Source organism: Cryptotermes secundus, unplaced genomic scaffold, assembly GCF_002891405.2.
Source record: "Cryptotermes secundus unplaced genomic scaffold, Csec_1.0 scaffold178, whole genome shotgun sequence".
NCBI classification, from domain to species: domain Eukaryota; kingdom Metazoa; phylum Arthropoda; class Insecta; order Blattodea; family Kalotermitidae; genus Cryptotermes; species Cryptotermes secundus.
In genome coordinates, this window is record NW_019728499.1 from 548,112 (window position 1) to 575,209 (window position 27,098).

General features: G+C 37.0%; 1 protein-coding gene across 4 annotated transcripts in view; it reads right to left on the reverse strand.

Moving 5' to 3' along the window:
- Window positions 1–26,705, reverse strand: part of LOC111865162 (spectrin alpha chain) — a 61,075-nt gene extending 34,370 nt beyond the window's left edge. For 2 of the 4 annotated variants that reach the window (XM_023852944.1, XM_023852943.1), the window contains exons 1-16: window positions 26,598–26,705; window positions 19,894–20,054; window positions 17,716–17,811; window positions 16,851–16,986; window positions 14,595–14,914; window positions 10,862–11,050; window positions 10,601–10,771; window positions 8,181–8,348; window positions 7,336–7,575; window positions 7,026–7,214; window positions 6,404–6,559; window positions 6,137–6,269; window positions 4,066–4,250; window positions 3,669–3,821; window positions 1,219–1,378; window positions 800–1,005 (exon numbers count right to left, since the gene is read on the reverse strand). In XM_023852944.1, the coding sequence (XP_023708712.1) occupies window positions 800–1,005; window positions 1,219–1,378; window positions 3,669–3,821; window positions 4,066–4,250; window positions 6,137–6,269; window positions 6,404–6,559; window positions 7,026–7,214; window positions 7,336–7,575; window positions 8,181–8,348; window positions 10,601–10,771; window positions 10,862–11,050; window positions 14,595–14,914; window positions 16,851–16,986; window positions 17,716–17,811; window positions 19,894–20,043 (2,652 nt within the window). In that variant the 5' untranslated portion in view covers window positions 20,044–20,054; window positions 26,598–26,705. Of the gene's footprint in view, window positions 1–799; window positions 1,006–1,218; window positions 1,379–3,668; window positions 3,822–4,065; window positions 4,251–6,136; window positions 6,270–6,403; window positions 6,560–7,025; window positions 7,215–7,335; window positions 7,576–8,180; window positions 8,349–10,600; window positions 10,772–10,861; window positions 11,051–14,594; window positions 14,915–16,850; window positions 16,987–17,715; window positions 17,812–19,893; window positions 20,055–26,597 lie in introns of those variants that run through there. The other 2 variants (XM_023852946.2, XM_023852945.2) reach the window with 1 other exon arrangement.
- Window positions 26,706–27,098: the final 393 nt, after the last annotated feature.

Consider the following 27,098-nt stretch of genomic DNA (forward strand, 5'->3'; position numbering starts at 1 on the left):
TTCACCTGAGGACGGAAACAGATCTAGTTTCCGAAACGAAGTGTTTTTATTTGTTATCTTAAAAACCAGGACGATGGATAAAGTCCAAAAACCCAATATATCAATGTGTTATACACCATCGTCAGAATCCTATAGTAACTAACTTAAGCTAGCTCATGCTGCTTGATACACATTCATTTTGAAACAAAACCTGTGGAATTTTGGATGTGGCTTGCACTGCTTTCTCTGAAATCCCTGATCTGACATTAAAGGAGAAAGTCGCAGTACCTGCGAAAGTGCAAACAACAGTGGCCTAGAACATTTTTTAAAGCAAGCCATTATGTAGAAGAAAAATGGAAGGCTCAGAATGAGATGGGTGGTAAACGCAAAGAATGACCTTTGAGAACTAAAGGTGAAAATATGAAGACAAAATGAGAGGTAAATGGACATCTATTGTACGGGAAGCTAAGATTTTAGAGAAGCACAGGGCTATGGAATATGTAACCAACATACCAATTTACACAGTGAAGACAGAAGGTATAGGAAATCTAACCCTAAACATGACATGGACCTTGAGTTTCAGAGCAAAATCTTCATCCCACTCCAAAAGAGAGAGAGAGAGAGAGAGAGAGAGAGTGGTATCTGAGTAAACACAATACATGTATGATGGGAAATAGTTTCCACCTAACTAAAGCACAACAGACCACTGTAGGTCGTGGTGCAAGGGCCGAGAAGGCCTACCCCTCATACATTCCACCTGACTACATAAACACACACACTACATACACCATATAGAATATAGCAGAATTGTTTTACTCACCTGCAGAGCCTTCTCTTTGAGTTGCGTCCAATGGTCATTGAGGGTGCCAATTCTTTGTTTGATTTCCTCACTAGCAAAGTGACCATCATCAAGCATTTGCTGCCCTGACTGACAGACTGCTGCAATTCGGTTTTCATGATTGTTTATCTCTGCTAACACAGCCTGATGTTTCTTGATCAGATTCTGCACTCCAATCAGATCACGGCCTGAATACATCACAAGTATGAAATTCAAACTGGAAAAAAAGCCTATTTCTAGCTCATAAATAAAAAAATTTAGGTTCATATCCAAGTTTTCACTGAAATAAATGGTCCTTTAATTTAACTGCCTAAGGATAATTTAAGTTGCATTACTTAAGTGAAAATTACTGAAGATTAAATGACTAAGAATATGAAAGGAACAAAATGAATTTATCTTGCCTCTATTAGTTGACGCTGCTACAGGCTCCTTTTCTCTGATCCAGGCTTCTTCATCTTCAACATCACGGAAGAGCTGCTGCACTTGAAGCGAATCCAAAAGACGTTGTTTACGAATGTTCATAGGTCGCTGGAGTGCAGAGTAGCGCTCAGTCAAGGCAACCTGGTTAATTTAGTACATTATTTAGGAAACCTCAATATTTTATTATACAGAATAGTAAATTTATTGATTTTAGACCTTCATGGCATTTCAGTACATTGTTGCTGCTCTTGCATCTTTGCACCACATGGAAGTAGACCACGTTTTGGAAATACATGTTACATTCATCTTTAGGATCAAAGATGGAAGCAGTTAAGTACTTCTGAAATATCAAAACTGCCCACTTCCATGTGGTGAAAAAGGCTCAAAAGCACGATCAAGATCAACATCAACTGGAATTTTACTGTACTTCAGGTGTTCGAACTGCACTATCACAAATATCTCTTTTTCTTAAAATAAGGTTATTTCTCTACCTTATCTGCTTAATTTTCAACTGTATACTAGATAAAGCATAACCTGTTAAAATGGTATGAACTCCGAATTACACACAATCTACAACAACAGATAAGCAAACTAAATTTTAAATCTACTTTTTCAAAGAACACAAAAATTCAAAGCATTATAAGGAACACATTAATAGCAGATAACTGTTCTCGCATTACATTTCTCCCTCATACCCAAGAACAATTCAATACCAGCATCTTAGGAAATTATTTTATTCTGTCCCCTTCCTTCCCCCACTTCTTCTCCTGCATTTGTGTAATTTTCTGTAAGCTGAAGTGGCAGTCATTATAATTACACGAGTACAATACTTCCTCAAATAACATTTAGAATTTTTTAAAATCATAACTATCTGAAGTCAACATTTCAGAATTCCCTAAAACAAGTGGTAATGCTTCCCCGTCAAACAGTTACACAATGGAAGGAAAGATAGAGAGCTCCATGTATATTGGAAACACATATGATTGTAATTTACAATTGTTTTTCATTCTGTTACTCCCACCACCCTCGCAAAATTACAACAAAATAAGGAAAACCTAACTATCAACAAACATGTACTCTATTAAACTTTTAAGTGGCAATTTTTCTAAAAATGTAATGTTATGAATGTAGAGTGCATGTACTTAAAAAATTATTTTATTAAATATGTTGACTTGGCAGTAGAGTATCTCACTTGTATTAAAGGAGCTCTGCTCGAATCTCTCCAAGGATACCAAATATCATCAACAGAATTTTCATGGTTTCCCATACTGCCTCCAAGCAAATTACAGTATTCAGCCTTAATTTTCTTAACATCCTGCCAATCATCTTGAATACAGTGAGTCGTACATAACAATTATGATTTAATGGACTGAAAAGTATGGATAATTTTTAACCTAAGTGATTTTTATAGCAGTATTATTTGCAGGTTGTAATTACTGAAATTAACAGAATGACCAGAACAACAAATTTTGCTTTTTCTTTCAGCCCCCCGCCCCCCTCCCACACCAGAATGCTGCTTCTGAACTAGAATATTGCTGCTTTTGAATGAACATATCATATAAAATACCCTTTCTGTTAAATAACAACTGCCAATTTCAGTTGGGTCAGAAACACAAAACATCCACATTGGAACACACAGGAATCAATGATTAATAATAAAATCAACATACCTGCTTACAAATATTAATTGTACTAAGCATTCCACAGTAATGAATAATACATCCCTCAATATTATGATCATGAATAACTCTGAAAAATTTTGTGAGCAAAGTACTAATTACTGTGTCCAATTTTCTATTGGTACATGAATACTGAGATGAAACTTGACTTTGTACCTTCCTGACAACAGCGTTAATTATAAGCTTCAGTGCCTGATGATAATGTAATCTATAAAGAGACTAATCTTAAACATGGTAAGTCTATTGTGGATAGTTTATCAACCATTTTTTGTGTCACATGCAAAAGATTTTTCATTTTTGCATTCAACTGTACAACTGCATAACATATAACTCATTAACCCTTAGTGCAGATACACTCAGTCTTTATGTAAGAGAGCTGGCAGAAGGAAGGCTGCAACTTACACAACACAGCAGTAACATATGAGTACATAATGCATCTTGCTGAGTCACATGTGGTTGGTTTCTGTTCTACTAAAATAAATTCTGTCCATTCTCATGTTTCACTTCCAAAACTACTTAACGGACTCTGATGGAGCTCAGTATTCATAGCTATACTAGAGCTGCTGAAATACTTTATTTATGATCCGTATCAATTGACTGGCCCTTACAATGACAAGTTTAAAAAAAATAAATTTGTATATTTTAATTCTTTTCTTTCCTCACCTACTGTAATAACAGATTATCACCATATAAGAAAACTGCAAGTCAGTATTATTTTGTATTCATATCCTCATCTGAAAAATAATACAAACCTCTTTAGCTTTGATGTTATCAGCATCAAAGTGACCCCGTTCTACAAACCGACTAGCTGCCACCCTAATTCCCTCTATTCGATCTTGGTGAGAGCCAACATCTGCTTCAAGCAATGCATGCTTCTTCTGAAGATTCTGCACACTAGTTAAGTCCTAGAAACAGACAAGTTCACATACTAATCAGCAATATGAAACAACCAGAATTTGGTGAAAAGATTTCTACTTTTTGAATAATCATACAAAACAGCAGAAAACAAGAAATACAGCATTAAGGACAATGCCACACCTCCACCTCCTGAATGGAAACCATCAGAACTGGAGATATGTCGTATATCACTCACAGCACAAAACAGTACTTATCACAATATGACTGCTGAAAAATAAATCACAAACATACCTTTCCATAGTCCTCACTCATGAGCTGGCCCTCTATTTCTGACAACCACAATTCAACATCCTCCACCGTTCGATTAAACTGCTGTTGTTGAGATGCTTCCTGCAGCTTTGAGCCCTTTTTGTCTGTTGCCACAACCAGTGTTTCCCACAGCTGAATAATCTCGTCCATGCGAGCCTGGATTCGATCTGCATGAGAAGTATGAACTCAACACTTCTTATAATTCTTACTGTACCATGACATCTGAACACCACACACAATAAATCTTCAATCCAAAAATGCTGTGGTCACAAATGTTAACTGGATTTACAACTATTATACTGTTATCTTCATGACATGACATGACACATTAAAAAATATGCATTTACTGACTATATTCTTAATTCACTGATATTGTATCAGCTACTTAAATTAAGTGGCACAAAATTCCATGCAATATGAAATAATGAACAGCACTCTTAACTAGTTGTAAATTCCACCCTTTCTTGTATTCTTAATTATTGGAAACATTGGATCTTGATGCAATAAGCAACATCCTGAATTAATAAAAAAAAAAAGTACATGAATTAAGACCTTAATTACAGTAAATGAACTTTGTATATAACACTTATAGAATTAATGCTGGACATTAAATTTCAATAAAATTTACAAAATAAGTTCATTTAAACAATTAAAATAATAAGATAATCAAAAGAGTTACACATAAATTAGTGTCAGCCTATCACACAGAGAATGAACTAAACTAGTCAAGTAGTTTTGAATCCTTTCAATACTGAATGAACAGACTTGACAGAAATAGCTCAAGCGGTTAGTTGCTGGCTTCCCACCACAGTGGCCTGGGTTCGATCCCGGGTCTGGTCAAGTGGGATTTGTGGTTGACAGAATGGCGCTGGGGCAGGTTTTCTACGAGTATTTCAGTTTCCCCTGCCAATCTTCATTCCACCAATTGCTCCACAATCACCCTCACCTATCATCTGGGGCTGGTACAATAGGCCAGAAGTGGCCACAGTACAAGGGACTTAGACCTACCCCACCAGCAAAAAAAATGGGGGGAGGGGGCAGATTCTGAGCCATTTTCTTCAAAAACACACCTTTTAAAAGGACAAAATTTTGACTGTTTACTGCATTAAAATAAGAGTTACACCCAAAAATCAATGAAAAAAGAAAGAAAGAAAAAAAAAAGAGGACGAATGAATTTCGGTCATTCAGCAACCATTTTAAGATATTATACTGTCACATCATGTTGTGTTGCATTATATTTATTACTTTGGTTTCTGCCAACACAGTCTACGTATATGTACTATACATTAAAAGATTACAAAATGCACAATGATGAAATATGCAAGAGCAGTCTATACTACAACACAGCACAAAAACTACTTCACAACCAATTAAAAATTGTTAATTAGACTATAATTCAGGAATTCTAAGAAATAAAAAACATTATGATCACATACTTCATGTTCTAATATTGTAATTAAAAAGAGTAAATGATTGACAACACAAATTACACCCCACATACAGACAAGGGCCAATGCAGAGAAAAGCAAACAAATTAAAAGTAGAAAGCAGTCTTCTGGGATTTTGCACCGTGTATATGTGGTGTTAACCGACGTTTCGGAGGAACGGAGGAAGACTCTGCTTTTACCGGTTCTCACGGTCTCTTTGCTTGCAGATTTCTTATATATTTTTTCTTCTACCCTGAAGATGGAGGCGATACGTTCCTCCGAAACGTCGGTTAACACCACATATACACGGTGCAAAATCCCAGAAGACTGCTTTCTTCATAGTCACCGCCGTGAAAGCCTCAAATCTTACAAATTAAAAGTACATGTACAATACCTGATGATGGCCAAAAGGCTGAAACATGTTGTAAACTTCTAACATACAGTACATCTATAAACAGACTGTGCTGATACAAACATTATTTTTACCCATACTCATATGATAAAACTAACGATATAAGATTTTAATGCAATTACAAATATTAAAATTTCAGAAAAATTCTCATTGTACAAAAGATGTTAACCATCTGACTGCAATTCAATCATTTTTCATCAACTGCATTTATTACCTGCTGCATAATGATTGGCCTCAATAAGTTCTTGTCCAGTTGAAGTTATATCTTCCATGCGGGTTTTATTTGCATTCAGTTCCTGCTCAAAGTTCTGATGTTTCTGAACCTTCCCATTCAGATTTGTAGGATCCTAATGAAAAAATATTATTTACTGATAAAATACATTTGAACATTACTTACATCACTCCTGTAATTGCAAGAATCTGTATAAGATTTAAACAAAACGATTACAAAAATTCAAAAAGAAAAACTAAAATTCCTTACTAGGTAACTGTCATCTGTAGCAAATTTAAGCTTCTCATTGATCCACCCCTTGGTCTCATCACAATCTCTCTCAAACTGTTGTAAGCGATAGGAATCTTCTAGAATTGCTCGACGGAGAGCAGACTTCTCCAGCAAAGCATTGCGACGCTCAAGCAACTGAAAAAAGAAACTATTTGATACAATATGTTCCTGTCTGCAACACCACCTACCATTTAAATTAATATATATAAATCAGAACTACAGTAAAGTCTCTATGCAGCAAATATAGGAAACACAAAATTCTTGACTTTTTCCCTTATATGTGGCTCCTTCGTCTAGATGTCTCAATTCTAAGCAGAAGCAGGATTTCCACAGCTATCCGTGGGGGGGGGGAGCTGTTTGTACAGGTTTACTGTTACCTTCTTTACCCTACATTTTTGGTAATATCCAAGTAAAAGTGAATAGCGTATCAGGCATAAAATAAAATGAACACTTAACAATAAGCGTGTAATTATGTTATACAATATTCATAACATTTTCTACAATGAGCGAGGAACACAGAAAATGTGTATGGCTATAAATGGGAAGATCCAATGAGCTAATGCTCTGTGAACTTTCAAACAAGGCACCGACTGACACTCACCATAGCTCTACGCTGAGCTACATCATCAGCTGCATAGTGCTGGCCTTCAATCAGCTTAGTTGCGAATTCATCCAATGCTTTAATTTTCTCTTCTTGAGCAGCCAGAGACTTCTCAAAATCTTCATGTTTCTTAATAAGAGCCTCAACAGAATCCAGAGAGTCACCAAGATCTTCATTGGCCAAAAAAGCCTATAAAAATTCGACAAGAATGGAGAAAAGTATACTTAAGTTATACAATACTGTTCTCAGGCCAAGAAAATTGCAACAATATACAATACTGTTTCCAAAGAGAAATGTAATAGCAGCATACCTCTTGCTTAGCCATCCATGTATCAGCTTGTTCTGTGTCTCGATAGAAAAGTTGCAGATCCATACACTGCTCATACAAGATACGACGTTCTTCCCACATTGAGAGCAGTGATGTTTTCTCTGAGGCAAGAACCACAAGCTTCTCTTTCACTTCCTCTGATGCATAATGCGCTCTATCTAACAGCAACTGTCCAGCTTCAGCAGTGGCACGAAAGCTGTCCTCGCGGGCATCAATTTCGCCCTGACAACAAATGCAAACAGGATTCCTCACCTCTATTCTGTATTTACCTTTTGTCTCCACCATCCAAGATGCATGTTCTGCATATCATAAACTCCTGTACATCACTGCTCTAGCAATACTAGGTGACATCCACACACCACAATTTTCTCTTTTTGTAATATCTCGAACTGTATACTTACTTCATACTTCTCAAGATTAAACATTTTTCTGAACACCTTGTTCTCAAATACTTGTAATATATTATAGTCTATCACAAAACAATACTTTTAGTTTGTAATTTATGTTCTATGCTCAAAATAAAGAGACCATGTACCACAACTGTACAAATCACCTAGCAAAGCTGTTGTAAGATAAATCTGTCCACGCTTAAGTACTATGCCATGAAGACATATGAATGAGTGGAGCCACAGCTTCTTCACCATGGCACTACATGGAGGTGAGTGATCTGCTTGGAATTGAACCTTGTGCAGACCATAACCTTTGCTGCGAACTGAACCCAGCCACTTTATGGTTCATATACCAATGCCAACAATGTAACAAATGACTCCTCCACAGTTCAGACAGGTCATGGTCACTGGATATCACAGAAGGATAGTAGGATTTACTTTATGCTCTTGGTGACGTTCTAATAGCGCCTCTGCCCCAGCCACATCCTTAGCAAGTTCATCAGCAGAGATGATTGCCTTCATGTCATTGATCCACGATATAAGATCACGGAAGTCAGCCAGAAAACGATGCAAATAATATGATTCATCCAGCTTCTGTCTACGTTCCTGCAACAGATACCAACAAGTGACAAAAAGACAGAAACAGCTCTTTTCCAATGAAATCTCTACAGACCTCAGAAAGTCTACAGGTAATCTTAACATATTACTCTACAGAATTACTTTGTTTTGTTTTATGACAGTTTACTTAATAATACTATTTCAACTACACAGTGTCATGTGTCATGCAAACAATTCCGCGGTGAGTGTTCAGTCTCTCGCAACTGAATTTTGAGACTTTCATACAGTCATACATCAATAAGAACTAATGATCCTTTGTCCAAGGAAACGCAGCAACTGTCACTTTGGGTACTGTAGCTGTCTCCTTCCCCTTGCTTTCCAGAACTGGGATGGATATGTGTGTTAAAGAAGCTCTACTGGTAGCAGTACAGATCAGAAACACCCATCGACCTGATTTCAAAAGCCTCAGTCATCAATATAGCCACCAGGGCAAGCATAATCTATGGGAATGAGTCCCAAGTGACTCATAACATGAGTGACATAATGAGTTGTGTCACAAAGGAGAAAAAGGCACTCCCTAAATGCTGTTTTTATTAGGCAATAAATTCCTGAGTTTGATTATGGAGAAACATTGTTTGGGGTTGCATTCTGCAACGTGAGTTTTATTACGAAGATAAAATTCGGTACATCGTCAATGACAAGCACAATTACATCAGAGGTATCAAATGATGACAAACATCAAATTCACATCATCATCAGTCACATCTGTCATAACAGACCTGAGTATACCATATGATTTATGAAGTTTCATGTTTATTTGTACAAATATTAACTTCAAGGATTATGTAGAAATGTTTCATTTAGACTTGCATTAAAAAATTGCATGAAAATTTCACTGATTGTGATCCACTCAAGACCAAACAGTCTCAATCATACTTTATTACCTAAATAAGAATTAAGGCAATTATAAGAAATTAACAGCTCAGCTGCTCAATATGAGACAGCAATTATGAACTTGTGAAGAATGTGGAGGTATCCAATCAAGGTCTATCACATGGCACACTCAGGCAAAATTTAAGTACCATTAAAGCTACAATTCTTCAATCACACTAGCAAAGTAAAACAATGATGCTATGTTCTACATGTTTTATACTGTAATCACAAGTCGGTACCACAGGGAATAAATCATGTACAATAGTAATTCTTCAGTTACATGGAATAAGATTAGAATTGCAACCAACCTGTGGAGTCATCACGAAATGCACAACAATTTTTACTGCTGTATCATAAATAAGCAGGCAGGTTTATTGAAGACCTGCTTTTTCGTAACCATTCTGATTAATCTGCTATTTTACTGAATAAACTTCTTAAAAAGGAACTTTTTTTGGTGATTAATGAGACACTTTATTTTCATTTTTGTGGGCAAAAGCACAATTATTCTGCTACCAACATAACCTAAAGCTAACTTCCATCCTCTGTAGGAAGCCATGTTCTGCATTATAAAAGGCCTAAATTTTAGAAGAATACAGATGTGACAATGTGCTGCCTGGTTAAAGCAATTGCACGCCTCAGGACATAGTAACAGATGAGTATGGACCAAAAGTGGAATGACAACAGGTGAGGGGGGGAGGCTCATAGAAACCCTCTCCAGTGCCACTTCACCCATGATGATGAAACACAGGACTAAACATGAAGGACTTTGCAGTGGGAATCCAGTCACTATCCAACAGAGGTGTGAAATATTAACTGCTCAATTTTCATTACACATTTCAAGAGCTTTAGATTGGAACTCTTTAATTGTCTACAATCATCGTTAAATATGAAATTGGACATTTTATGCTTACTCTACATTTCTTAATTTCCCATTCAAAACACTTCACCCTGACTTACCTTATAGTTTTCATTACAATCAAGTTACAATTACTTTTACATAATTCCAAAAATGGATCTACTGCAACATCTTAAATTTTGCTCACCAATAGCTGGGACATGTACCAAAGAAGCAGAATGAACCAATCCTAGTCAACCAAATAATGTAAGGCAGCGTCTACACAAGCGCACAAAATGCGTCCGTTTTAATGAACGTCGTGACTTCCGTTATAGAAATAAACAAGAGAGGTGAATGCTACACTTTCTTCTGGCTCCAATGCGGACAAAAAACTAGGCACCTCATTCTGCAACCGTGTGGTGACCTCAGCAAAGTACGTTCGTTACAACGGACACATTTTGTGCACTCATGTAGACATTGCCTAAATCAGTGTATACACCATTCTTAGCAAACTATATAAAAAGGAACAAACCTTAGCCTTTGTTGTAAGGCTCTCCCAATATTCAACAATCTCTGCCCGTTTTGCCTGAATCTGATCAGCGTGGTCTGCATGGATTCCACACAATCTGTCAGCTTCCTGTCCCAAAGTAGTCACTTTGTCTTCCAGAGCTGCCAAATCTCTCTCAACACCTTCATGTTTACGCTGAAATTATAGAAATGGAGCAACATAATACCTTTAATTCCACACACAAATTCTGAACGAGATATATACACAAATCATCCATATTTCTACCTGGAGAGTCTGCACACTGGCCAGATCACGACCATAATCATCTGATGACAATACAACATCTTTCTCAGAGATCCATGCAACAGTCTCATCTGCATCACGGTTGAAACGCTGAATCTCATGAGCTCCAAACAGCTTTTCTTGTCGCATCAAAGCCAACTGCTTCAGTCGCATCCATGCCTCATTCAATTCCTAAATAGAGAACATATAAACATACCACTCAACAATATAACACACATCTTTTGTAGGCTAAACAAAATATTTTCTGTTCAATTAATCCACTGAAGTGGCTCAGTCAAAGAGTTCTCATGTGGACTCACAAAATGTAAATACAATGAGTGCTCAAGTCATTCCCTTCCTTCCTCATATATATATACAGGGTGTCCCAGGAGGAATGTGCCAAACTTCGGGAGGGTGTTCCTTATGTTAAAGTATGCCGATATAACCCAAAACACCTATGTCCAAAGTTGAACGGTTACGGAGATAATGGCCCGAGAAAAGTGTGGTCTTCTTGCAGGTCCACGCACTATACGTACCTGTCAGCTGAGACCCTTATCTGTTTGTCCTTGAGTGCCGCGAGTCACACTAGCGTAAGCTCATGCGCTGCCTACAGATTACTTTGCTGTGGGGTCGTGAATGGGTGGTAAATTAGTTGTGTGATGAGTTGCTGAAATGCCTTTTGTGTTTTCACACGTCGAGTATTGTGATATGCATTTTGTGTATGGATTTTGCGGTGGCAATGCACGTGCTGCTGTTGAAGAGTACCAAAGGCGTTTTCCCGATCGAAGGATTCCATCTCGAAGTGTATTTACGCGAATTCACCAGACATTGCGTGAGACTGGTTCTCTTCCGAGTGTTTCTGTGCAGTCGGAAAGGGAGGATGTACAAATGAGAAACACACGAGAGAACATTCTTCGCATGATTGATAGAAGTCCGCGTCTCTCCACTCGTAGAATGGCCTCTCGCATCGGCGTATCACGTATGCAGGTGTGGCGAACTTTACATGACGAAGACCTGTATCCTTACCATGATCAAAGGGTACAACATCTGGAACCAGGCGACCATGCTCAGCGTATGGATTTCTGCCACTGGATAAAAGCTCATCCCGAACTGTTAAGCGTCATTTTATTCAGTGATGAGGCGTCGTTTACCCGGGACGGTGTAAATAATTTACGAAATATTCATACGTGGTCCCATAATAATCCACATGAGATAATGGAAACGAAATTCCAAAAGAGATTTTCTGTGAATGTATGGTGTGGTGTGCTTGGGAACAGGTTGATCGGACCTTTTGTGTTTCACAACAATTTAACTGGAAACACGTATGGAGCCTTCCTAAGGAATGAGTTACCATGTTTGTTGGAAGACATCCCGTTAACGATAAGGAGGAAAATGTACTTCCAACATGATGGGGCTCCTCCACATTATACTCAGCACGTGAGACACTACTTAGATGAATCCTTCCCTAACCGCTGGATAGGTCGTGGTGGTCCCATTGCATGGCCACCGAGGTCGCCAGATCTTACGCCTCTAGATTATTACCTCTGGGGCCACATGAAGACCTTAGTCTACGAAACTAAGGTCGATTCCCGAGAAGCACTGCGGAATCGTATTTTTGCAGCGGCAGAGCACATACGTCACCATTCAGGCAACATTGCTTCTGCTACCCAATCCCTCATGATGCGTGCCGAAAACTGCATTGCAGCTGGCGGAGGACACTTTGAACAATTACTATAAAGCAGGTACTGTATTTTAATACTTATGTAGTTGGCTTATAGCAGAATATGCAGTCAGTCATGTTACACCAGCGCTTGCCATTCATGTGTCATGTGTAGTGATGAGGCGTCTTTTACCCTGGACGGTGTAAATAATTTACGAAATGTGCATACGTGGTCCCATAATAATCCACATGAGATAATGGAAACGAAATTCCAAAAGAGATTATCCGTGAATGTAGGTATAATAAGAGTTATGTGGTCGGCTCATAGCGCAGCCATATTACGTCATCGCACGCCAGTCATGTGTTATGTATACTGCTTGGAAACCTAAGGACAATTATGACATGGCGAGCGAGTATTTTGTACTTCAATTTTATGGCTTTCCGTCACTCACAAGTTGGTTTGATGTTACGTACATTATTAACATTACAGAATCCACATATTCCTGCCAGTTTTAATATCTGTTTTGTAATCAACAAGTGTGTAACCCCGGTCAAAGTTTGACACTTCTCTGGCCATTATCTCCGTAACCGTTCAACTTTGGACATAGGTGTTTTGGGTTATATCGGCATACTTTAACATAAGGAACACCCTCCCGAAGTTTGGCACATTCCTCCTAGGACACCCTGTATAAAAAAACTTCTCATATACCAAAATCACATGCAGGTGACACAAATTTAAAAATCCAGCAAAAGTGTCAATATTGGACTGACAACCAGATTCTGAAATCAAATACAACTCATTGCTAAACATACACAAGCTTCACATAGGTAAAAAAATGAATTTTTCCACTTTCCCCTGCTCCGCTCATAAGCATACAGGTCACCCTTGTATTCAGGTTATACTCCCAGTTTGTGGTCAACATTAAACATTTTTAATTTTTCTAACAAATATGCAGTATGTTTTTTCACATTTTACAAACCATTTTAACATGCATTTCTTTATTCAAAACTGACATTATGCATGGTTCTAGTGATAGTGTTCATGTCCAGAAAGTATCTCTTTTGTAAGAAGTTTATATATTCTATGTTGTACAACACATGAAAATGTACTTGTAGACATTCAAAGTGTAGACCTAAAATACCTTGCACAGCTTTTGTCCTGCAGAGTAAATCTGCTTTTGTTGAACAAATTTTGCTTTTTCAAAGTTACTGTTTCATACAGTCCAACATATTCTGCTAAAACCTTCTGCATCTAACATCACAAAAAAAAAAATCTGTTCATGGTCACATCATTAACCCTCACTACAAGAAATGGAGTAATGAAATGAAAAAACCAGCCCAACAGCTACTCAAGGGATTCGCCACAACTTATGTAAGCTGAAGCGCCATTAAATGTTCACAAGAGCTCACTACAGGTCCCTATTCTAAGAGACAAATCCAATCCATCCCCTTCCACCCTGTTTAATATCCATTTTAATATTATCCTCCAAACTATGCCAAGGTCTACCAAATGGTCCCTTCTCTTCGGGTTTCCCTGACCAAATTTTGGTGTTCATTTTTCATATTGCCCATGCTTGCTATATGTTACCCACCTCAATCTTTCTCAACCTAATCATCTCAATATCTGGTGAGGAGTGTGACTAATGGGAATTCTAATGAAGCAACTAGACAGAAAGTGGATATAATTCACTGGCTTAATGTTGCTCTGTGACTACATATAAATAATATGGAATACATTCTGTGTCCATTTCCAAGCTGAAAATTTAAAACGCATGGATATCATGATAAACGTGCTCAGACATATTTTCATTCCTTTACTTTGTGATGGTGACAGTATCTTGAGTATACAGCATCAAATGGTAGAATGAATGAATGGAAAGGATTTTTAAGGAAATGGTTGTGACCCACTCAAGGTATTATTCCAGTACCTGCTTGGAGAGAGACATGGGGGGGGGGTTAAACATGTCTGCAGGACTGCTGCAGTCCAGGCTGAGATTCCAACTCAGCACCTCCCAAAAACTATTCTAAAGCATTACTGCTACACAACCTGCATATTAACCCCTTCCAATTACTTACCTCTTTGCGGTGCAAAATAGTGTCACGTTCTGGATGACCTTCTACTACCAGTTTATCTGCCAACTCATTCACTTCTGTCACTCGATACTCCTGGGATACCATATCCTTTTGGAACTCGTCAAATTTGCGCTGAAGCACCTCCACATGCTCCAAGTCATGTCCAAATTCATCAGTGGTGACAAATGTTTCCTTATCATTAATCCAGAACATGACTTCATCACACTGGCGCAAAAACTGCACCAGCACAAGGGCTTGCTGCAGCTTCATTCCCTTCTCAGCTAGCTTGGACAGAAGTAACTCCCACAGACGATGAAGCTCCTCTGGAAGGTTAATAAAAAACATATGACAGCCATTTTAAAAAATGCTTATTCATCGAAGTTCCTGAATCTACTATACAGAACACATATTTAGTAATTTACTAATATTTAAAGGCCTAGAAAAGGGCTTCTGCCCTCATTGAACTTATGTCTTTTCATTCTTATTAACCACTATATATAATAAAATTTAATCTTACTGCATATTCCATGTACTGTCACACATCAAATCTTAGAAGTCTTATGAAACAATTCATTTCAGACATAAACAGCCATTTCCTCAAAAATGGCTTATTACATTGAATTAATGAACATGATACAATATGTTCTCATAAACTATATAAATTTTGTGTGAAACACCCTTCAATCTGTTTAACATTAAATAAAATTCTTTTAACAAATTATGTTGGGCTTCACAGTGTAGGCTTAAGTGGCCATATCAATTTGAAATTACCATTTGGAGCTCTCAATTATTAAGTTCCAGCTGTGAATTTTATCCAAATTTAAATATAAACTGAATCTCTTCCAAGTCTAAACCTTGTGTTTCAGATGAAGAGCTATGATAAATTTTGAAATATGGTTTGAATTTATAACTCTATGCTTTGCTTTATTACTAGGTCTTCAGCTGTAACTTACAGGAATAGGATGACAAATTCTTATTTTCATCCATTACTGATCAATGATCAATAATAGAGCCTAGTTTCCATAAGACCACAAATGAGCTCTTCCACGTACACAACAAACCATCTCAAAGATCTTAATGAAATTCAGTATGGGAGACTTACCAATATGCATTTCATTAATATTACCACACCATGAAGGAACATCATCAATGTTGTCCATTTACAGTATTAATTATAAGCTACTACATATAAATGAAATGTAACACCAGATAACAAAGGATGATACACGATTGACCCAGCACCAGCGGGCACCAAGAAGGACATCTGGTCTTTCTTAGGGACAAGCAAGCTGCATGCAACTTGTAGACACAGAACAGAACAGGAAGTATCCCACTGCATTTTCTGGGAATTTCAATGCTGAACTTCAGCGGTACGAGTCTTTGAATATTTGAGACTTGACAGAAATGACTCGCAATAATTTTCAGAGGGGCGTGCCAAGCAATCGTTAGTGTACCTTTATTTATTTGAGAGCTCTCAGAGGGACCGTCTAGTACTTAGGCCCAAATTTACTTGGATCTCGTTAGGGATTGGTGGAATGAAAATGAGACTAACACCCCATTTATAGGTGCAGCCAATCATCAAAATTCAGAGGAGGAAACCAGGTGTTCCCAGAGCCGACAAGATTTCTGCCTCTCTGGAGAGAACAGTCGTTTAAGGAGAGTTAACAGAGTAGCATCACGATATTCGGACGTCCCGAACACTAAATTGGTGTTGCCCAAGTCCAGTACACAAATTCTATAAGCACAAAGTCACTACAAGCGAAATACAACCTCATCTGACCAAGTAGCCAGCAAGCAAGAACACGATCGGCGTAAATGAGAATTAATCAGCTAAGTTGCTGGAGTGGACAGCCTTGTACTAGGTAATTCTCTTTCACATCTGTAATAAAGAGTGACAGTGTCGAGTGGAGTGTGTGTTTCAAGTGTTCTTTATCTCCTTGTGTGAGCAAGGCCCAGAAGTTGCCATGAGACAGAATCTTGTCCTATCAACTGAGCAGTCAAAACCCCAAACGCCCACCTATCCACTTTTCTTCAGATCACAAAATTTATTTTGTCACAATAACAGCACTGCAGGACATATGCATTCAACAACTGGAGTTTTGGAAATATGTGTGCATCCACAATTACGAAGACTGATGGATTACAGGTACAATACAGAAATTAAACAGTAAAATGGAAATATGGTGTAACACTGTGGAACATGGTTTACCTTACAAAATACTGGACAAGTAAAGTGTATGAAAATGCATATAAACTTACCAAGTCTCCTGCGTATTATATCAGAGGCAAAATGTGCCTGATTGATCATTTCCATTCCAGTATTGTCCAAAACTACAATTGCATTACTATGGGCAGCAACCTCAGCTTCAAAAGCTTGATGTTTCTGAATTTTTGCCTAAAAGAAGCAATGTAAAATGACACTAGTGAACAAGGTTTTGGTAATGTAAAAGAAAACTAGCTTTTTAAATTAATTCTAATATGACAATTCCAAACATCTTCACTTTTGTATTTTTTTACCGTACTCATAATTTTTGTCATTATTTAAAAATGCATAATTCATGGTATATACTTTCTATGGCTTGCATACAAAAGAATGAAGAATAACAAACAGGCTGCGCATATTACAACTTTTTTGATTCTCACTTTTGTGTTCAGTGTACATGATTTAGCCAAGAGCAGCTTATTTTATAAGTTACTGAAAAAAATGAAAAATTTGTTGTGCTGCATAATCAAATAAGTAGGCCTAGACGAGAAGTAGTGGAAGGCAGATCTCATTATGTACTTCTTATTGTCCCAATATACGTTTCCCACCCGGTGGATTACACTTCACATTAATAGGTTTCTCATAATACCTTATTACAAGAAAGAAATCAGTATACTTGAATATTTTAAAATAGCATTTTTGCAAAATTAAAAAATCATTTTTTCATAAACTTTCATTAAGATACTAGAGAGAATAAGGAAGAATAAAATAAACTTTTTTTAACAAATGTTAAGTATGTACACTCTGCCTACTAGAGATGACAAAACGATATATGTAAAGCAAACACACATGCACACACACAGAATCTTACCACTCCACACTACTGGGGGGTGGGGGGAAAAACAAAAATTCCATCCTTACCTGCAAGTTGGTGGGATCTTTGTAGCTCTCATCTGAAGCTGCTTGGAGTTTCTCGTATATCCAAGATTCGAGTTCGTCTGCATCTCGTTTAAAGTACTGAAAAAATAAAAGCACATAACAGTGCCTTCCATTTAAACATTCATATGCACATTTGGCCATATACACTTGGCTACCAGACTGATATCCATGTCATGTCATTTATTTACAGTTCCAAAAAAATCCATAGAGGCATCTGCCTCAGATACAGAACAAGTCAATAATACAATATAACATATAAATATACATACATAATCAGACATTCATCATCGTCAAAATACAACAAAACTACAGTACCATAATACATTCATAAATCAAAATAACATTTAAAATTACATACATGATTAAAATATATACATGAGGTGTCAATCTTTCTTCCAGCAGTAGTATTCTTCAACAGTATAAAAAGAACTGGTGATAAGAAACTTCTTTAACGCCACTTTAAATCCAGGAATGTCATAAGATAATTGTTTAAGCTCTGGAGGGAGGTGGTTATAAAGTTTGATACCAGAATACCATCCACCTTTCTGAAATATCGTTAAGTTTACCACTGGAAGATGCAAGTCATGATTAAATCTGGTATTACGTGTGTGGACATCAGAGTTTGTTATATAGCAATCTCTATTCTTGACAACCAGCATAAGTAAAGAAAATATATATTGAGACTGAAGTGGCAGAATATGTAACTCCTTAAATAAATTACGGCACGAATCTATATTACGCGAATTGGTAATAATTCTTATTATTCTTTTCTGTATTTGAAATATGATTTTTGCATGAGCCGAACTCCCCCAAAATATTATGCCGTAAGATATTATTGAATGAACTAGGGAGAAATAAACAGTTTTTAGGCACTCCAAGGATAAAAGAGGTTTTAATACTCTAATTATATAGGATGCCTTATTTAATTTGGGTATCATTTGGTCAATATGGGTTTGCCAAGACAATTTATGATCAATAACCAAACCTAGAAATTTTGTAACCTCCATATTGGTTATTTGTTTATTCCCACATAGTATATGTAAATCTAAAACTCTTGTGTTTTTAGTTATAAATTGTAGAAAGTAAGTTTTTGTAGGATTTAGTAGTAATAAATTACTACTAAACCATTTATTTAATTTTTCTAAAACTATATTTATATCTTTTTCAAATCTTGGGGTGTCAGGATTATTAATTATTAGACTTGTGTCATCCGCAAACAAGACTGGATAGGATACATCAGATATGGCATTAGGCAAATCATTGATATATAAAAGGAAAAGCAAGGGACCAAGTATGGATCCTTGAGGGACTCCTACGGTAACAGGCTCCCATTTAGAGTAGAATTTAATTGAGTCAGAAACAACTATTACTCTCTGGTATCTATCTGATAAATAGGATCTAATTACATCATAAGCCCTTCCTTTAATCCCGTAATGATTCAACTTCGAAAGCAGAATATCATAGTTGACACTATCAAAGGCCTTGTGAAGATCACAAAAAACACCGCCCACAATTTCTTTGTTATTTAAAGCAGTTAAGATATTATTAATAAGATAGTAAGCTGCATCATCTGTTGATCGTGCATGTCTAAATCCAAACTGTTCATTAGCAAGAATATTATTTTTCTTGATATGTTGTTGCATTCTATTATAGATTACCTTTTCAAAGATCTTAGAAATTGATGTGAGCAGTGAAATAGGTCTGTAGTTCGATGTGTCATTTTTATCACCTTTTTTATATATGGGCTTTATTTCAGAGAACTTTAATCTTAGTGGAAAATTGCCAGTTGTTAGCATTCTATTACATAAATAAGTTAGAGGAGAAGAAATATAGGGACTGCTAACTTTTAAAATTTTAGTGGATATCCCATCATATCCATATGAATTTTTTGTTTTCAAGGATTTTATAATATCTTCTACTTCCTTTGACGATACACAATTTAATGTAATAGGGGGAAAAGGTTGATTACGTGTCCTAGATAGATAAGATATAGGATTTTCTTGGTTGGAAGTGTCATTAGCTGAGCGATTATACATTTCACTAGACTTTTGCTTCATTTCTGACTCAGGCTATATTCCAATACATTCACACAAGCTAACCTAATATAGCCAAAATATGGTCATCCAAACTCTTCTGACATGAATATTATGGTTACATTACCTGGAAACGTCGTGAATCCTCCAACTTCTCCCTCTTTGCTCTTGCCTCAGACTTGAAGTCTCCATAACGATGTAAAACTTGCTCTCTACGCTCCTGAATATCCTCAGCTGTCTCCAGTATCTTCACTTCTTTCGGCGTTATCTGATCCATATTGGAATCCTCTGAAACACAATTTCACCTTCTCAAAAGAATGTGAATCTTCAAAGGCAGATGTCAAAGTATAGCACTGATAATATTTTGTACAGAAAAACAGAGCAGGTATTAATATATTCACATAAATACTGATTAAAATCCAATCTTCCCAAAGAACACTGGTAGCTCTATCAGTATGGGTAGTTAAATATGCAAGGTAATAAAAAAAAAAGAGTATCACACTTAAAGAATTAGTACATAACATTAGAGATATATTGTATTTTTAAACAGAACGAACTAAAACAGTCTTCCTTTCAGTTTTCTGTGATGCTAACGTGGCAGCATCTGAAATCTGTGATCAGGTACTCTTGCCTTTGTATTATGGTAACCATCCTGTAGGAACTTCGAATATACTCATGCTGTATTATAAAAAACATTTATTAATCCAAAAATGAATGCTAGATGTGAACTAATGCAAAACCACAATATCAGACATTACTATTTTACAGCCAAATTTATCACATTACATTGGAACTACCTGTTTTTCTAACAGCTGACAGTGAACTCTAAGATTGGAAAGCCAGTTATTTTTCAATAAGACTGTACTCCATTACATTTCAGTGAAATCTTCAAGAGGCTGACATTATCATTTATAGGTTACTGGATTAACAAAAGTAACTCAATTGTGTTCCAATCTGAATAAGATTTTCTTTTGAAGAGATACATTACACTCTATTCATTCTGCAAAAAATTCATGAACTGGAGCACTTACAGGAATTATGGCAGTCACTGCTACTGTTGCTACAGGAATGCTCAGCAGAGCATGGACAAAACTAAACTTCATATGGATGTCTGCCATGCAAAATTTTTGAGGACTAATTAGAAGTCTGTTGAAAATTGTCAGTAAACTCTTGAGAAGATTTTAACCTTAAACTTTAAAATGCTGGATTTTCTGAATGGTGACAGGGTGAGCTGGTAGTTTATTTAAATGCCCGCTGCTGTTGGGCATTTCAATATCCTTTGCAAATAATTTTAAGCACTTTATTAAAAATGCTGTATTTAATATAACTTTTATGATAAAAGAATTCAATTAACCTTGTTTTTACCATCAAAGAACATAACATCACATGTTGTAACATAATATTTGAATATGATTAGGCAAAAAAGTTATACTTTTTTATGTGTATAGTAAGCGGCCTCCGTAGTCTAGGGGTAACGTTCCCACCTCTCATGACTCAAGGTATGCGGGTTCAAAAACCCGGCGGAGGTCGTGGAATTTTTAAGGGTGGAAAAATTCAGGGAACAAGTCCTCCGGGAGGGACTTTAAGCCGTGGATCCCATGTTGTAGATTTACGGCAAGTAAAAGAACCTCATGTCTCTAGGAGACCTCTGAGCAAAATTAGGCCAAGTTTCCCGCCCAACTAGTTTCCAATTCCTCCGGTAGATGGGGGAAGTATCAGGTACCACTGCCAGAGGAGAGGGGACCTCTCTGGCAGAAAGGGACTAAAGTATTAGATACCATTGACAAGTAGAGGGTAGAAACCTTGCTGGCAGAAAGGGACTAGGAACCCCTGCCAGAGGAGGGACGACCTCGCTGACAGAAAGGGACTAACTATTAGATACCACTGCCAGTAAGAGGTTGGAACCTCGCTGGCAGAAAGGGGCTGATAGTAAGCACCAGTACCGGTAGGGTATGGAGACAGTAGAAATTAAAGGGGGACGCACAATGGACCAGTAACCGGTCTAAGTGCATGGGGAAACCCACCCCCTCAATACGGAATACGGAAATAAGCGTATTGTATTGAAGAGGTTCCTGAGCTTTCACAAAGTGGTTCTGCATTATAAAATCATTCCTTCTTGTAACACTTGACATACTTCTGCTGCCTCTGGTGCCATAAAACATCTGGAACCACTAATAAACTTGCTTTATTATTATGTCTGTAAGATTCGCATTCCTGCTACACTCTTCAGTTATTCAACTGCTGACTAGAGGCATAGAAAGTAACAGTATGGGAATTCAAGAGAGATTGAAGAGAAAATTCGTTTTGTACATCAGCCCCGAGCCCTTCCATTACCACTCAAGAAAATAGCATACAGCCCTCTCTATGGTCACAACCAAACGCATCATATCTGAGATACAGAGTGCATCCATTTTACTCCGAGTTCACAGTGAATTTGAATATCGCAGTTTAATTTCATCATGCAACAGCAATGTAAAGTTACTGGAAAATGAAACTGAAAGGCAGATGAAGTACAAGATATGTAATGTGTGCATCCTCGGGTGCTTCGAGGAATACCACACAAGGGTGCACTCCAGTTAAATGACCAGGGGGGGGGAGGCAGAAGCCTATATATACATCAAGAAGGTAACAAAAAAGGTGCTTACATTGAATTTTAGTAATTTAAAAATATTTAGAATTGTGCGTGTTTAAATGACCAAATGCATGAATGTGTAGTTAAGCCACGACTATACTTTTCAGTGTATCAATATGTGCACTCCGCACATCAAAGGTTAAAGACACAGAGTTTGTAAGCTGATATAACCATTTAAACAATGAGAATCTGTTCTGCTGATCCAGCTGTGTGTTGTATATTATTCAGCTGTGTGGCCAAATCAAAACAGTATGCAAAATAAACTATGAGATGCCTTCACAGAGGAAACAGCATTACTCACCTCCTTGTGTACACACACCCCTGGATGCTTAACCGAATATTACAAAAACATATTCCAACAAAGTGATGATTTAAAGGGCAATTAAATGTTGAATTTCCCTTACAACAAACAAAACCTGTTAAGAGATCTCAACACAGAAATAGGACATCTTATCTTAAAGCCACGACAGGAAAAAGAATTTCCTGGGTTTAGCTCAAGAACATACAACCAACTCAATTATTAACACATCAATATGTCACACAAGATTAACTGACTTCCAGTCTTTTATAGAAACAAACTGTGGACTGCACAAGTATGGGGACAACTTTCAGTAATTTATCAGACTAAGCAAAACTTAGCTATACAAACGTTTAGCATCAAAACTCTAAAACATAAAACAGTATCAGGTTAAAATCTCTGGGGGGGAAAAGAATAAAAAAAAAAGAGGAAAGAGCAAGTATCAGAAACAAAAGAAAATTAGCTGTGAAGTCTATGAATGTTTTGAATTCAAGCAAAACGAAACAAAGTCTGAAAATAAATACTCCAACACAGAAGTGACAATATCCACGCAGAACTCATAAAGGCTACTTTCTTACTGATATATGACTTCCACCTCTTACAAATCTTCTACTGTTTCATTTAGGTAATGTAAGATTATAATCCAACAGTAAAAAATATAATTTTTCTAATGGACTGGGCTTGTGCATAGTACATTAAATTCTACTTGTGCCACCAGTTCTTTTTATTGCTGCAAATGTATAGGCAAAGAATTTATTTTTAACTTTGTTGACTGGTTCACGGCTCCGCCCTTCACAGCAACTGATGTGCTGCTTGCCGCGAGGCACAAACAAATTCTGCTAATGAATCAGCATGCCTGATGGCTGATAATGTTTGGAATGAAGGGAATTAACTTGCTGAATGCCTGACAGCATTATGCTTCATGGCGAGTGGTGCGGTTGATGCGTGGGAGTTTATGACTTGTCAGCAGGAAGCAGCAGTAATCAGCATACTTTAGTGCAGTATGTATTTCTGTATGACAGCTATGTGAAACACAATCTGCTAGAGAGTGATAGAGAAAACAGCAATGTAAATTTCACGATGAAACTGTTTCCAGCAGACAAACAACTGAGTCTGGTGAATAAACTTAGAACATGACCCTTAATAAGCAAGAAACAAAAACATAAGCACCAGACTGCTCACTGAGAAGTTAGATGACAAAGCAGCATACAAACATATACCTAGAAAATCACCAAAATGTCTAGTTCAAGAGACTGGAGTGTCAACACAATTGCTGAAGCTTAGACCCTATAAAACAGTAATCCTTGCACACCGTGCAGCCACGCGATTCAGCTAGCAGGATTCATTTTTGCAGTTGGTCGTTGTCGAAGTTGAGACTGATCCACAACTAACACTCTTTTCTGACAGAGCGTGGTTTCACTTGCAGGGATACATGAACATGCAAAATAATTCCTACTGAAGTTCACAGACTCCACATCTAACCCACAAAGTCCTGTTCCACCCAGTGAAAGTTGGTGTCTGGTGGGCTGTAAGTGCAAGGATTGTTGCATCTCTGTTTTTTAACAAAACAATCGTGAAAAACATCCATGTGTAGAGTGACAGCATTTTCAAGACCTCCTGGGATCTGTGAATTGTAAATACTTCATTCCAAACATTATTGGGTATCAGGCATGTTGATTCATCAGCCTTGCAGCCAGCAGTTCAGCAGTTGCCATAAAAAGCAGTGCTGTGGAACAGGTCAACAAAGTAAAAATCCTCCCTGTATATTAGAAATTACTACTGTTGTTTTATCATTATTGCTTTGAACATTGTCATCATCATTGTTGCTGTTTTCTTTATTATTTAAGTACAAATTTTGTTTATATTATATTTAAACAAAATTTCATATTCCTGTTTCCACTGGTCCACTGGTTACTGCTCTGAAAACTTTACTTAACCTGTTTCATAGCTTCGCTGTTATTCTTTAACAATCTAAATAAAAATAAAAAAAGACTGAGAAAAAGTTGCATATATCAGAATCTTAATGGTAAATCATGCTTAGTGATGCTCCTACTTAACAACTTTGTGCACCCACCACTTGAAAGAAAATTTAAACTAGAAAGTCTGAGCTGCCTCCATTGGCATATGTTCACACCAAATTCAATGAAAAGTGGCCAACTGGTTGAAAGCTAAAAGTAGGAAACACAGGCAGCAAGGTGTTCCCACAGGCCTATAGTTTTCCTTTAAAGAAAGTAGTCTAAAATGGAGATTAAGCAGCTACAGGATATGAACGCAACTATTAAATAAATCTAAGATACAAAGGAACTGAATTGAAAAAAAAAAACAACAATCTTCACAATATTGTAGCATGTCTGATCATTCAATGACCCATAGATTTATAAAGTGCACCTTCTTATCCACATGAATGCTTTCAATATACTCTAGTGTTCAAACTCTCTGTATTCAGCATACATTTGGGGAGGGGAGGTACAATCCTTCAGTCTAAGAGAAAATAATTCTGCCAATTCTTCATTCTTTAATACAAGTAATGTGATTAAGTTAGCCTAATCTAAATCTTATTAAGCAGCCGGTCACGGTAGCCGATCGGTCTAAGGCGTGCACTGTCTTCGCTCACTCGGAAGCTGGGATTGTAGGTTTGAACCCCACTCGGGGCATGAATGTTTGTGTGCGTTTTTCTGTGTTTGTGTACATGTAGAAGCCTTGCGACGAGCTGATCACCCGCCCAAGGAGTCCTACCGAATGTGTAAGATCTAGAAAAACCGAAGTGAACGGAGAAGTTAATGGCGGTATGCCTAGGCCCACTGGGGCTGTAGTGCCAAGAAAAAAAAAATCTTATTAAGCATCAATTTTGGCATAATTATGTGGATGAAATTGGGAAAGGGTCAATTAAGCTAAACAAATCGCATGAAGTTACACAATTTTCCCATTCAAACTAACTCTACTTTGTTATATTTTAGCGTCCTGTTGCACTGATTTAAGTTCATGATTTGTTTATTCCGTCTTGCAGTGCATACAAGGCATACAATGTGCTAGTTTGACGTGAATTGAGTAGCACCTGAAGATGGCATTCTTATGCCGAAACATGTAGTGAAAGTGAGAGAAGAAGATAGATAAGTGTATGCACTGCAAGACGGAATAAACAAATCATGAACTTAACTCTACTTCTCCTAAAGTTTGGTTTTGTCACAAGAGTTGAAATAATTTTTAAAAAGTTTGGTACCTCTTTAAGAAACATTTCTATTTATGCCATTACCTGTTGTTTAACAATAATTACTAATTCTTCCTATGTATACCACAAACTTCTGTACAGTCACTTCTTCACTATAAAATGAAAATGTGTCCACTAAACAGTATGTGTACCCATTTCTCTCTTGACCTTGTGAAAAGTGGAGGGGTGTGGTGCAGATAAAAGTACTGCATTGCTGTACTTGCAGTCAATAATATTAAGGTTTTCACACTTGGAAGCCCTGTAATCAGTTAATAATTTCTATATTCAGTGCGTGGAATCCACATTCGCAGAGTTTCTTCTGGAGATTTAGTCTAATGTAAAAAAATACATTTATTTACTATGGGCTAATTCATTAATAGGATTAATAAAAGAATGAATGAATTTAATCCCCCTCATTTACTGCATGTGACAGACCTATAACTCGCCATAGCGTATGTTTCCCTTAGCATTGCAAGCTTTTCAAACAAAACACACACGCTCCAAAATACCGCACCATTATTATGAAATAATAATGCAAATTTTCTTCAAAAAGTTTAAAAAGCGACTTGGGTGTGGCTTCGGATTATAGTGTCGACCTTAATGTAATTTTACCATAAGGCAATCTATAATTACGGTTGAGCTTTGTTAATGAGAACGAGATTTCATCATGACATTTTAAATATATTTAATTACCTTCTGTTTATTTTTCAAACGTTTCAAACGTTACAAACGTAACAGCACAAATCGATAGAACACCACACCACACTACTGTACGCAAGCGCACACCCTTCCGTTGTATTACGTCATTGACATTGTACAATGACATCATAATATTGGCTCTTCCGAAGTGTGACCGGTTACCCCCATACCTTTCACAAAATGTAAAACTATATAGAAACAAATTCACAGTACACATAAAGATGATCAAGTCTGCAGAAACTTATGACATGTGTTATTTTCTAAAATATTACTGCATCGGCATTTATCTTACGTAAGTATGGTAAATCCATTATTTCTTTCTGTTGATTTAACAGATATTTTTTTTTTTTGCGAACAGGGCCCAATCTCGCATGCGTTCAGAAAAGTGATAGTAAATTTGAACGTTTGAGCACATGTTCACAAAACTCAGTTTCGAGAAATCAGAATTTATAATTCGAAACCCATAATTACGGACATTTCCATTACAATATGTAT